The sequence below is a fragment of the Engraulis encrasicolus genome, unplaced genomic scaffold, assembly GCF_034702125.1.
Source record: "Engraulis encrasicolus isolate BLACKSEA-1 unplaced genomic scaffold, IST_EnEncr_1.0 scaffold_29_np1212, whole genome shotgun sequence".
In the NCBI taxonomy this organism is placed as follows: domain Eukaryota; kingdom Metazoa; phylum Chordata; class Actinopteri; order Clupeiformes; family Engraulidae; genus Engraulis; species Engraulis encrasicolus.
In genome coordinates this window covers 1,527,874-1,542,060 of record NW_026945588.1, presented here as the reverse complement: position 1 = coordinate 1,542,060, position 14,187 = coordinate 1,527,874, and the positions used below count along the sequence as shown (strand labels likewise).

At 42.1% G+C, this 14,187-nt stretch overlaps 1 protein-coding gene across 1 annotated transcript; it reads left to right on the top strand.

The window, feature by feature from the left end:
• The first annotated feature begins 601 nt into the window (after window positions 1–601).
• LOC134443248 (up-regulator of cell proliferation-like) lies at window positions 602–7,508 on the top strand. The gene is made up of 2 exons (XM_063193126.1): window positions 602–635; window positions 2,836–7,508. The coding sequence occupies exons 1-2, from the start codon at window positions 602–604 to the stop codon at window positions 7,506–7,508; spliced, it is 4,707 nt and encodes a 1,568-aa protein (XP_063049196.1).
• The last annotated feature ends 6,679 nt before the right edge of the window (window positions 7,509–14,187 follow it).

The following is a 14,187-nucleotide window of genomic DNA, read 5'->3' as shown; positions in this document are numbered from 1 at the left end:
CTGACAGTTGATACACGTGCGGTGCAACAGTCATCACGAAAGCATCTGCAAATTTGATATGGACAAAACAATCTCTTAACCTATCCATTATTGAGTTTCGTGGCATTGTTGTGAAGTATAATGGCCGCATTCAGGTTAAGTTAAAGAAAAAAAAAATATATATATATATTTATTGATGCTATTTAGCGCACGGAAATAAGACGACCCCCCTTCTTAGAGTACTATTTTTATAACAAAAAAACACGTCTTATATTCGGGCCAATAGGGTATTACACGTTTGAGGAGTTCCTCCTACCTATGCAATGTAGCCTATGGAAACCCGTTCATATGAGCTATTGCGAGTTGGTCTTGGCGCTGTCGGCAGAGGAGCCATCCCCTTCTCCCTATTCCTCATTGAAAATCACTGTTCTCCGTTATGCACCTCTCCACCGTTTGTTCGTTATGAAATGAAGTGCCCTGTGACAGCATTGTGAACTTCAACGATCTACGATGGTGGCTGCGAGGGTGTAGCCTAGCTGCCTGTTGTTGATAGCTTGCCAAGTATGCCAATACGTTCGAGTCCCCTTTCCCCATTCCTTCTGTTGATTCCATATTGTTGAGAATGGTTGTGCATCCCCCTGTGGCAGGCCGCATAGGTGCAGACGCACCCGTGTGCCATATTAGCCAGTGCTGAAGTCACCCCCCGTACCTTGTGGCAGGTCGTGAAATAGCAGTGAACGAACAAACAAGCACAGAATGAACAAACAAACACACAGACTCAGGCGAGCACATAGGCTACATGTAACCCCCTTGGCGAAGGTAATATTATATATAATATTTTGACACAGAAAGCCAAATCAACCCGTCATTAACTTTAGAATAAAATGAAGGTTTTTTAGCGGCCATCTCACTCTCCTGATCTCAACATCATTGAGCCACTCAGGGGAAACCTCAAATGTGAGGTTCCAGCAAGACACCCAAAGATATTATAGGAAACAACCATTCTGCCAGGAAGAATGTGCTGTTTTGTCATCTGAGAACATTAAGAGCCTTATCCACAACTACCACAAACAATTTAGAGTGGTCCTTGATGTTAAACAGGGCCATATTCAGCATCAGAAACTAGGGTATGTAAACTTTTGAACAGGGTCATTTGGGTAGTTTGGCTTGTGATCATGCTTTTGAAAGAGTAAACACAGAATATTGCTAATAAATATCTTAAGCCAGTCACTAGCAATGAGTGAAAAAAAAGGTTTTGTGTAATCCGTCATATTTTGTGAGAAATCGCAGAGAAAGCGCATATTCTGCTGGGGTATGTAAACATATGAGCACCACTGTATATATAGAAATATTGTATACATTTAGAAATATTGGCCCACAACTTTGCTCCAGATTTAGATTTTTGGCCCTCAATTTGAGTCAGTTTGAGTTTTGACACTCCTGATCTACATGGTCACTTTATTGTCTTGTCTTAGCACCTCAGGCACTGCTAGGCCCCGTATCACTGCGCTCAGCTATATTTGATAATATTAATTATACATTATTATTCCATCTGTACATTTAGGCCGAAATCCATTTCAATTTGTACCCTTACGCCTTCCCCTTGCCCCTCGTCCTTTCAAACTGAGCAGTGAGGCAAAGGGCTTGAAAGCAACCCCTATGAATTGAGACACCCCTCCAACAATCACGGAATGACACCCATAGCATTAAAAAAAAGCCTCTCTACGTATGAGTAAACCAGCGATATTATTTGCAATTACTCACGCAACAATTTTAAAAAAGGACAGGAATTGCGCAACCCTCGCGAAACCTTCATGATTTCCATGCATTGTGCTGCCGTTTTTTTTCATGTTACATGGAGAAAATGACCATTACACATTGGGGGAAAAAAAGTTCGGAGTAGATTCACCCTAATGCCATTTGAACCGTGAATCCATCCAGTAGGGGTTATTTGCGTAGCTTTGGCAGGACAGAATCTATTCGGCTTGTGTTGATAATAATAAAGTCCTGGACTATTTCCAAACTTCCAAATGCTTCGTTTTGTGAGTAGAAACCATATTTGTACTACTGTAGAAGATTGGTGTCATGACATGTGATTTTTGTGGGGTTAGTTTGGAGATACTGTGAATGCCCAATAACGCTTGTGCCAAGCTATTCAGGAATAATGATACAATAACTCGGTAACTCAGAAAACACTTAGGGTGGACTATTGGATGGATGTCACGGTTTAAATGGTATTAGGGTGAATCTACTCCGAACCATCACTTTAAACTTAGTGCAATACAATAATTATTACCACTATAAAACAGTCAACTATGGGGCAGCCGTGGCCTAGTGGGTTAGAGAGCTGGTCTTTCAATCTGGAGGTTGCAGGTTCGAATCCCCCCTGACCTCCCTACATCTCCGCCCGTGGCTGAAGTGCCCTTGAGCAAGGCACCTAACCCCACACTGCTCCAGGGACTGTAACCAATACCCTGAAAAAGAATAACTGTAAGTCGCTTTGAATAAATGAAAGCGTCAGCTGAGTGTAATGTAATGTAATGTAATTAAGGCGCAAATGCTTATATTTGTGTGCTGTTGTGGATGCCACCAATTTTTAAAGGCATTTGCAATGCATTCGAGGAAATCTGTCATAGCCTCAGTTTGGAGGGGTAGGAAGCTCTTCCCCGTACATCTACCCCTCTGTCTTAACATGAATTGGGATGCCACTAAACCCGCAAAATGGAGGGGAAGGGGAGACGTGTAGGGCTAAGGGGTGAAATGGGATTCACTCTTTTTACTCCTGCAGGACTCATCCTACCTGATGTCCTGTCTACTGAAAAAACTTATAGCCACCGCTCTACTATGTCTCCACAGGAGTCCTCCTCTCTGAGTTGCTGTCTTCGTTGGGCCTCAGGGATCTGCAGGGAGGGAAGCTCACTCTCAGCTCAGTCCTGGAGATAACGAGCAACACACTGTCTGATACACCAACACAAGGTCTACAGCAACTGCCATGGAGTTTCTTAAATAAACTGATTGTGTCCAATCTAGATGCAAGAAATTTACAATGTGCAAATGACCAAACAATGTGTAGTTCTGCTTTTACTGATGATAATGGTGACTCTGATGCTATGAATCCTCTAGATTTGATCACTGCCCTTTTCCACTGTGCAGATCCTTTCCTCCAGCAGGAAATGGTCTCCAAAATGTCCTTGTGCCAGTTTGCTGTTCCTTTGCTGCTGCCAAACTGTGACACACAGCAGAGCACTCTGATGCTGTGGGCCATGAGAGATCTAGTTAAAATCTACAAACCTCATTCTTCATCAGGTGAAGGGGCATTAGTAGAAGGCAGGATTGTGGAGATGAAAATCCCCCTTGTGTCTTTCGTTAGGGTAGGGGAGAGCAGTTTGTCTAAATCTCAAATGCTGGATGAGTTGCTCAGTAGTCCCTCTCAACCCAATAAACCGTTCATCCATCATAACATGCCATGTGGTGATGTGCCCAGGAGAATCTCAGATGGGCTGGTTGAAGTCAGCTGGTATCTGCCTTGTGGAATCAGAAACATTGACATATTCACACAGCCTGTGGCTGTGGCCAACCTGAGAGGAGACAGCAGGTTGTTTGAAGCTCAGGTGTCCTTCCTGTGTCAGACCTCAGCTGCAGTTTTCATCTTCAGTGATGACCTGGAGGGTGACCTCAGTCTTTTCACCAACACAGAGAGAAAAGCAGAGCTGTTCCTGGTCACAAACTCTCAGAGGCAGGGCTATGATATGGACAAACTCAGGGAGGCCTGCAGAAAATACAAAATTGAGGAGAAACATGTCATAGTCAGAAGAAAACAAAATGAGTCTCAATTTGTCAAAGCGTTGCGCTTCCATGTGAGAGGTATTGTCGAAGAAAAAGTACTGAAAACCAATATGTTTAATTTGGCAGCTGTAGCTCGACATATTGGTATTTTGGTGGATGAGGACTGCAATGACTGCCAGAGTACCCGACAAAATGCTGAAGAAATCAGTGAAATGGTGAAGAATGTTGTGAAATTTAAGGAGGAGCAGCTGCCTTTGCATGGAACCCTCTGGAAGGAAATCAGCCAGTTAGAGAAAGAGAGATGCAGAATGAGAAACTCAACAAAAGCGGAAAGCATAGAACATTACAGGAGTTCACTGACAACGCAAGAGCAGGACCTCAGGAAAGAACAGCAACAGAAAGACATATCAGAAGCCATGGCCTTATTTATTACTGCAATCTCAGAACCAAAGACAGAACGTCTGTATTTTCTTAAATGGCTGAAGATTCAACTAGACACCCTCACCAGAGAAAATTTGTCCACACTGAGACAGCAGTACATAGACTGTTGCAATAAGAATCCAGTAGACAAGAAGCATATGAAAACCTTAGATGGGCAGATCTCTAACTGCTCGCTAGGTCCTGAGCACTTTTTCAGAGAGCTTGGACAGGTTTATGAGTGTGCTTGCTCCCTTCGACAAGATGACCCAGCCAGACAACAAGTCCAGCACCTTCCTGGTCTCTGTGCTCAGATGCTGCTGGATGGGTTTCCAGTGGAGCTGGTGGATGGAGATGCTTCAAACATCCCAATGAAGTGGATATCAGCAGTGCTGACTGAGCTACATCAACTGGTGGACAAGAAGAGCAGGATCCTGGTGTTGACTGTGCTGGGGGTGCAGAGCACTGGGAAGTCCACCCTTCTCAACACCATGTTTGGGGTGCAGTTTGCTGTCAGCAGTGGGCGATGCACCAGAGGAGCCTTCATGCTGCTGATTAAGGTCTCTGAGGAACTCAGATCTGAGCTCAACTGTGACTTCATCATGGTCATTGACACAGAGGGACTAAAATCACCTGAACTAGCAGCACTGGGCACAAGCTATGAACATGACAACGAACTAGCAACCCTGGTGATAGGGCTCAGTGACATCAGCATTATCAATGTTGCCATGGAGAACAATACGGAGATGAAGGATGTTCTACAGATTGTGGTCCATGCCTTTCTGAGGATGAAGGAGGTTGGGAAGAAGCCCAGATGTCTGTTTGTGCATCAGAATGTGTCAGACATGTCTGCTCATGACAAAAACATGAGAGATCGGAATAAGCTGGTGGAACAGCTCAATGAGATGACTCAGGCAGCAGCTAAGATGGAGAAGAAAGAAGCCAACACAAAGTTCACTGATGTGATGAAATATGATCCTGAAAAAGACAGCTACTATATCCCTGGGCTTTGGCATGGAACTCCCCCAATGGCCCCAGTGAATACTGGCTACAGTGAAGCTGTGTACGAACTCAAAAAGAGTTTGATTCGCCTTTTAAAATCTGATGATGTGAGGAGCAGTGATGCAACAGAGTTCTTACAGTGGACTCAGGATTTGTGGAATGCAGTGAAATTTGAGAACTTCATCTTCAACTTCAGGAACAGTCTGGCGGCTGATGCCTACCTAGATTTATGTAAGCACTACAACACATGGGAGTGGGCATTCCAATCAGAGATGAACACCTGGCTTGTTGCCAAGACATCAATTATATCCAATTTTGGAGTGACTGAGAAAAATGTCCAAATCAGTCAATTACAGACTACACTCAGGGACATGTTGCATGAGGCCTCAGTCAAATTAGACCAAGAACAGCAAAAAATGCTATGGAATCTTGAGCAATACTTCAAACAGAAGGATGAGAAGGTTGTGTTAGTGGAGAAATACAGACAGGAATTTCAAAATAGTGTCTGGTCCCTCAAGAAAGAGACGGAACATTCACTCAAACTACATTTGGAGCAGGCTGTTGAAATCAGGAAAGAGATGGAGAAGGTGAACGTAATAAAGAACAATCAGACAGTTGCCATTGACAGAAAAGTCTTACAGCTGATTGAAATGTGTAGGACAGCAACACGTTTTTCTGAGGATGACCTCAACAGAGAATTTGACACCATGTGGAGAGACATCATGTCAGAGCTGTCAGACGTCCAACTACAACTGACCGATGTTGGTAAGAATGCTAAACATCTACTTAAAGACAATTTACGGGGAAAGGGTGGAAGTGTCCGTGAAATGCTCACAAAAGTTGACCTGATGCAATGTGGACAAGGGAGTTACAATGTTAATGATAAGTGGTTTTCAGGCGTTGTTGAGGGTATGAAGAAATTGTGGAATGTCCTAACATCAGATAGAGCAAACTTCATTAAAGAAAGACAAAAGATCTGTGACGACATTATCACTAAATGTCACAATGTTGTTAAACACAACATTGACAACATGGAGAGAAACAACTTGGATTACAACGATACATACATTAAAGAGCTTCTCAAATCTATTGATGACCAAATGAAAGATCAGAAGATTCCTGATGAATGTGAAGCGCATGTTAAGTTTCATATCGTCGGTTTTGCTGCAAGGCAGTTCCAGAAAGCACACAATGACTTCATAGGTAGAAACAATCCACAGCAATGTCTTGAGAGGTCTAAAAACACATATTTGGAGAGCTTTTTATCCCTGTTTAATGAAAAAGATCAGTGTTTGAAGAAAGCTAAACAATTTATTGACACATGTGTGAGGCCAGCAGTTAAGTACAACATCACAACCCGTCTTGGCCAGGCAATAGCAGATGAAATGAAGACAGGAGATGAGGGAGTGGTCTACAACACAAGGAGCAATTTCCAGTTTGAGGTGTTAAAACAGCTGCTTGAGGAACAGTCATTCACGAAATACATCACATGCACAGGATCATATGAGAGATTTGTGAAGGACTGGATAAAGCAACATATCATCCAGAGAATGTCTGCAACAGGCCACATGCCGCAACTTGAGAAAAAGCTCCTCTCTGAAATTGTGTTGAGAATAAACGATGCCATCACAATCTCTGCAACGATCAAGGACATAAAGGGATTTGTCCAGCACTTCTACTCTACCATTCTGGATCAGGTGGTGATTCCAAGAGATGCCTTAGACACCTTCTTGTTTCTCAGCGATACTGACATGAAACAGTTTGTCTCCTACCTCAAAGAGTTCATCAAGGATATGGAAATTTCTTTAGCTCAGGAGTACAACAGCCTCAGTAATGACTTCACTAAGAGAATTGAGCAGATGCAACCAACACCCCATGATCTGCTCTTCTCCAGTCTGTGTGGATGTGGACACCAGTGTCCCTTCTGTAAGACACCCTGTGAAGCAGGAGGGCAGGGCCACACCACACACTTTGCCAAAATGCACAGACCTGAAGGTCTTGGAACATACAGGTGGATGCATACACAGAAGTTGAACACTGACATATGCACAACTGCAGTAATCAGTAGTGGAACATTCCAGTGTGCAGAAACAAAAGAAAACTACCATCCCTATAAGGAGTACAGAACAATCTTCCCAAAGTGGGACATAGCAGGAGATGCCAGTGTTGAGGCCTCAGACTACTGGACATATGTGATGAAGGAGTTTAACAAAAATCTGGCTGAAGCTCATAATGCAGAACCTGCAGACATCCCAGTTGGCTGGAAGACGCTTACACACCAGGATGCTCTGACAGGCCTGAAGAAGGCATTTAACATGAAATAGTGCAGAAATAGTTTGTAATTATTGTCAGTGATAATGAATGCAGTTTTGTAAGTAAAAAGTGTCATGCCAGGCAGGATCTGTTATGATGTTATGAAGTTTGGTGACATTGACACTGAAGATGATCCCCTGTCTCCTGTATGGATGAGGAAGAGGATCTTTGTGGCTTTTGTCTCTTCTTCTTCTGCTTTTGCTTTGATTGAATGATAGTTCTGGCAATCTGAAAACAATGATTCATTTTGAGATTTTGCTTGATGTTTTTTTTTTCTTCTCCCAGTGCAAATTAATTCTGGTTCTTATATTGAAATATTAGATGTTTTATGTGAGGATTAATCACATTCGCCCAATTGACAGCTTCAATTCTGAAGTGATATTGAGCTTTCCCGTTTTGTCTAGTAAGTACAGTGCACAAAATTAATACACAGATTAGATTACCGTTTTTCACCAGTCATGTTTTACATTATAACTTACTACCTTATTCAGTAGTATGTCATATCATATTGTATGAACATTCTGTAACAGTTGTCTTTCTATATTACTCTCTATAAAAAATAGTAAATTTCATACATTATAACTGACTTCCTTAGTATCATATCAACCCTGTGTATTATATTTTAACCATGTGTCATCGAATCTGATGAATCCTAATTCAATATTGTGTCTTCTAATCCTTCTGTCCTTCTGAATCTGATGTGTAATAAACCAGCTGTGTTGATTCATTGTACAAAAAAACATACAATAATTGGTTGTGTTTTGCCTATCTACAGTCAGTTTACACATTATAACCCACTTCCTTATTCCAACATTTTATCATATCACACCATATAAACATCTGTACCAGTTGTCTTTTTATACAACTTTTTATATAGTCAGCTCACAAATTTACAGTACTAAATTCACCCTCTTCAATAATCAATATTGTATTGTGTCAATAGATGTAGGCCTATAAATATTACATGTTTTATTTCAGAACTAATCCTGTTTGCTTCTTCAGTCATTTAATATATTACTTATTCCATTGTATCATGGTTTATACTGTAAACAAATATTTCCATTGTATTTCTATATCACTGTCTGTAACCGGTCAGTTCACACATTTATAATAATAATCTCATCTCCTAGACCAGGGGTCAGGAACCTATGGCTCTAGAGCCACATGTGGCTCTTTTGGGAATTGTATCGGGCTCTTACTTACTTAGGGTTGCCAACCGTCCTTTGAAATAAAGATTCTTTCCGTATGTATAAATAAAAGTATGTGTTCCGAATTGAGCTGAAACAGGACACGGGACATTAAAATGCGTTAAAATGTAGGAAATTACATCTAAGAAATACAAAAAATTTGGGGGAGGACTCCCAGACTAGCCCCGCGAGCCATCCTACGTACTTCCGCCAAAGGATTGGCTCCACTACTGTAGTCTGGTCGTGCTTCTCTGTGGAGTGCCTGGAGCAGTAGAATTTTGATCGCAACGCCCCCCCCCCAGAAAACAGCCAATAATCGAATACGCCCCCCACGTGGGGACGAAAGGGGGAGGACGCTCGTGACAATGACGTACACATCTGCGCCAGAGCCATTGGTCTGTGCTATGTTGTTGTTGAGTAACTGCCAGCGATTGGGTGAGAGGTGTCCAATAATTTCAAACCATAACTGAGTGCAAACTTCCTGCTTCCTACAATCGCTTCAGAGCAAACAAATGCCAGACCATGAATACGAAATGAAATGGTAGTATTATGGGATGGTCAGGACCAGGCTACTCCCAGACCCCTGCCGTAATGAAGTTGACAGTTAGCTACCCTATACTTTTACCAGTTGTCTATAAAAGTAATAACTTGACAGTACACTAAAATTTTTGGGCTTAATTGAAACATGATTTTAATTGTATTCCGTGTTTTTAAGTGGTATGGCTCTCACGAAAATGTCTTTTTGGCTGTAATTTGGCTCTCTCCACCAAAAAGGTTCCTGACCCCTGTCTATTCGATATTATATTATATCAAATCGTATAGGCAATAATGTCTAACCCTATCTCCTTCTGATTCTGATGTATAATAATCCAGTTGTATTGATCCATATGTAATAAATCAAAACAATGACAAAGAAGTGTTAGTTTATTACATTTTGTATCAGAAATTGCATTACATAACACTTTTATCTAAGACTTATAGTATTTAGCTATAGTGTTTTGGTAACACTGGGGTTAAGGTGCATTGTTTGGGGCAGTCAAAGGAGACCTTTCTTGAGAGTTTCTTAGCACAGTTTTATGAATAGATCAGTGCATAAAGAAAGCTCATTATTTCACCAATACGTGTTTGAAACCAGCCGTTCAGGACTATGTGTCTCGACACCTTGGCCAGGCAATAGCAAATGAAATGAAGACAGGGAATGAGGGAGTGATCTACAACACACGGACCAATTTACAATTTGCAGTTTTGAAACAGCTGCTTGATGAAATGTCCTTCCAGACGTACAAAGTTTACACAACATCATATGAGACATTTATGAAGGACTGGATAAAGCAGCAAATCATCAAGAGAATGTCAACAGGCCAGCTGGCTAGACTGGAGAAACAGCTCCTCTCCGATATTGTGAAGAAAATAAGGCATGCTATTACCAGCTCTTCAGGGAATATGAACATCAAGGGGTTCATCAGGGAGTTCTGCTCTGCCCTTCAGGACAAGCTGGTCATCCAAAGAGATTATTTTGACTTATTTCTTATCGATGTCAGCACTGAGAATGTTATCTCCTATCTCAAAGAATGCATTAAGAACATGGAGACATCTTTAGCTCAGGACTACGATAGGCCTATGATAGTTTTTTCCCCCTCTCAGTGTGCTTGAATATTCTGGTACGTGTGTTGAAGAGATGTTGAAAGATTAGCCGTTTTATTTTGAGTGTTTGGGCCAATTGTCCAATTAAATCATAGAGAGATATAATCTTTTCCATTTACATGTTTTTTTTTTTTTTTTTTAAATAATCAACTCTAACTGTAAAGTATCTTTCATATTACTTTCTGCAATGAATTCACACGCTTAATAAACTCACTTCCTTATTCAATATTGTATCATATCATGTCTTATTAGGACTAAGTTGTAACCATGTGACACTTTGAATCTGATGTGTACAAATCCATTTATTGAGTCATACTTAATAATAAAGTCCAAACGTTAATACTGTAGTGGTTTATTCTACTGTATGTATGAGAGATGACATTACAATACACTGTGGCTGAGAACAGTCTACACTTATACCTGTCTTGACTTAAGACTCTAGAATGACTAATTCTTTTGTGGGGGCCATAAAACTGTCTTGGAAATAGTCAATATGGAAGTTAACTTCATGGCCATAATCTTTTGTATTTTGCATTTGTAAATGCTAGTATTATGTGCCTTCCCAAAGTCCATGTGTTAAATAAACATTCAAACTTCATTTGAACTTTTCTCTCCAAAGTGATTTCCAGTAAGTGCAGCCAGGGTGTTGGTAACAGCCCCACAGACAGCAGCAGCCATATTCCTAGCAGCATTACAGAATTGGGATTCTGTTTGTCATTGGCAGCTTTTCATTTAGAGTGAGAACCACTGCTCTATGAAACACAATCAACACAATCAAATCAATAGCCAGTCACAGGCACACACTCACACCCAATCAAAGACACACACCATGAACTATGTAGATGGAGTTCTTTAATGATACATTTTTGACGTACACTGAACTAGATTACAGCACAGACTCAGGACCCCCCCATTTGACTGCTTTGTCCTCTGTGGATTTGTGTGTGCTGTCCAGGATGATTAGTAAGGGGAACAGGCCGGTGTACTGTGTGTGTGTTATTTGGGTGTGTGTGTGTGTTATTTGGGTGGTTCTGTGTGTGTTGAGGGTGGTGGAGGGGTGCTGTCCAAAGTCTTCGACAACAGAACAGTCCAGCGCACTGTGTGCACGTGTGTGAGTGAGTGCGAGTGTGTGTGTGTGTTATTTGGCTGGTTTTCCCTCTGTGGGTGTGTCTGTGCTGTCTAAGGTCTTGAGTAAGCGGAAGAGTCCGGCGGCTTCGCGTATGCGGCTGAACTCGATGCAGAAGGCCTGGACCTCGATGAACAGATCCTGAACATTAATGATCTTATTACGGATCAGAGACTGCAGGAACACACACACCAGACGCACCAAGCGATTCTACGGGAAGAAGAGACGAAGAGAGAGAGAGAGAGAGAGAGAGAGAGAGAGAAAGAGAAAGAGAAAGAGAGAGAGAGAGAGATGCATCAATGACCTTATTCCGCATCAGTCAGTTAATAATAATATGCATCAGCTGGAAAACAATAATTGAAGATAGTCAGACTTGAATGGACGTGTTTGTTTGTTTGTTTTTCTTGTTTAACACCTTCATCCAGGCTGATGTACACGACAGACCTTTCAGGGGATTCTCCCTACATACGGTACATTGTCCATCACTGTATAGTCATGGGTTTGTACGCCTCCAGTTTGACTGTCGTAAAGTACTGTATTTCACCAGTAATGTTTTTGATACCTCATTGTGCAAAGCAATTTTTCATACAACAGCCGAACGCTGCTGAATTTTATCACAGAGTGGAGTATCTCAAGTACTTTGTCCTTTAGGGATGCACACTGTATAGTCATGGCCATGGGTTTGTAATGCTTCAAATTTGACTGTCGTAAAGCTTTGTATTTCATCAGTAATGTTTCTGATACCTCACTGTGCAAAGCAATTTTTCAAGCTGAACTCTGCTGAATTTTATCACAGACTGGAGTACCCCAAGTGCTTTGTCCATCACTGTATAGTCATGGCCATGGGTTTGTACGCCCCGAGTTTGACTATCGTAATCCAGCAGTAATATTTCTGATTTCTGATACCTCATTGTGCAAAGCAATTTTTCATGCAAGAGCTGAACTCTGCTAAATTTAATGCCAACACACAGACTGGAGTTCCACAAGTGATAACCAGGTAACAAATGCGTTGCTTCAAATAAAAATGTAAAGGTATATGTACATACTTACTGTACATATACATATACACTGGCTTCTAAATGATTTCATCATGATCTCTGGAATTGTATCAATTTATAAATCACTATTTTCTAAATAAATAAAAAAGTTCAACATAAGAACATAAGAACCACACCCTTGTGGGCCCCTATGTAAAGGACCGCACTAGTCCTTGTATGTGTTTTGTGTTGTCTTAGTCTAAATGTGTTTTTTTTTGTTTACGTATATTTTGGTTGAGTGACATTGTATGTGTGAATCATGAATGCACTGGTTAGTTGAATTTTTCCTTTGCCTTGTTGAAGTTTGTCCCTTGCCTGTGTGACGGAGGTCATCTTGCACCTGTTCACCCCCCTCGGGTATCGAACGTGCGACCTCGTCAACTACAACGGTCCGGCAATGGGAGACACAGTACGATACCGCTGGGCCAAGAGACTAGTCTCTCGGCCCAACGGCACGAGACTGTATGAGGCTATCGGAGGGAGGTTTTACCAACGTTCCACGCCAACTCTGTGCTAGTTAGCCTCCGTTACACCTGACACCATAGCTCCACAAGAGGGAGAAGTGTAAAGGTAGCCCTACAGGTGTAGGTAATCAGGGAGCTGCTTGGCTTTGTTTGAGGCTGAGGCACGAAATGTTTGGCCTCCAAGCTCCAGCTTAACTCTTGCTTCATTTGCACAAAAAAGAAAGGACTTTTTAACGCCTGTTTTAAACAACAGAAGAAAACAATAATAAGCATCCTTGGTGAGCGCAGTGAGGTACGTTTGTTTGTTATTTTGCTTTCTTTTGAAACACTGTCTGTGTAACGTCCCACCACTGTCTATGTATTTGACTAGGCCCAAATGGCTGGCTTTGATGTTTGTAATGTAGTGAATGACTTTAGATGTTTTAAAGAACAATTAATGAACAAAATGTGAAAAATGTATGTGAAGACTGTATGGTCATTTGTTGTTTTTTTGTATTGTTGATATATCCCAACACACAGTTTTCACTGTGCTGAGGTGACCATGGTGATTCTGCTACAACAAAAATAAAGACACCTTGAGCATCAGTCGAAACTCTCTTCTGGATCCAAGGGGTTGCTTACACCCTATTTTCAGAAATGTTTTAAAAAATCACCTGAAAATAGGGGCCCACGAGGGTGCAGGGCCCAGTGGGAAATGCCTGCTATGCCACATGCCCAGTCCAGCCCTGTCCTGCATAGTTCACCACTCGGGTCTTGAACCCACGACCTTCCAGTCAACGCTCCAGCTGTGCTTGGGAGACACAGCACAGTCCAGGACGACACGTCTGCCATGGGAGGGTTACTAATGTCTCCTCTCCTCCCCTCTTCTCTCCTCTCATCTCATCTCATCTCATCTCATCTCCTCTCATCTCATCTCATCTCATCTCATCTCCTCTCCTCACCTCTCCTCCCCTCCCCTCACCTCACCTCCCCTCCCCTCCCCTCTCCTCTCTTCTCCTCTCCTCTCCTCTCCTCTCCTCTCATCCCATCCCATCCCATCCCCTCCCCTCTCCCATCTCCCCTCTCCTCTCCTCTCCTCTCCTCTCCTCCACTCTCTTCCTTCTCCACTCCTCTCCTCTCCTCTCCTCTCTTCCCTCTCAACTCCTCTCCTCTCCTCTCCTTTCCTCTCTTCTCCTCTCCTCATCTCCTCTCTCCTCTCCACCCCTTCACTCCTTTCCTCTCCAGCTTCCCCA

Excerpts from the sequence above, each read along its gene's own strand:
- LOC134443248 (XM_063193126.1), top strand. The coding sequence starts at position 602 with ATGGTTGTGCATCCCCCTGTGGCAGGCCGCATAG. Across the intron at positions 636-2,835 it reads CCCTGTGGCAGGCCGCATAG|GAGTCCTCCTCTCTGAGTTG; the intron begins GTGCAGACGCAC and ends ATGTCTCCACAG.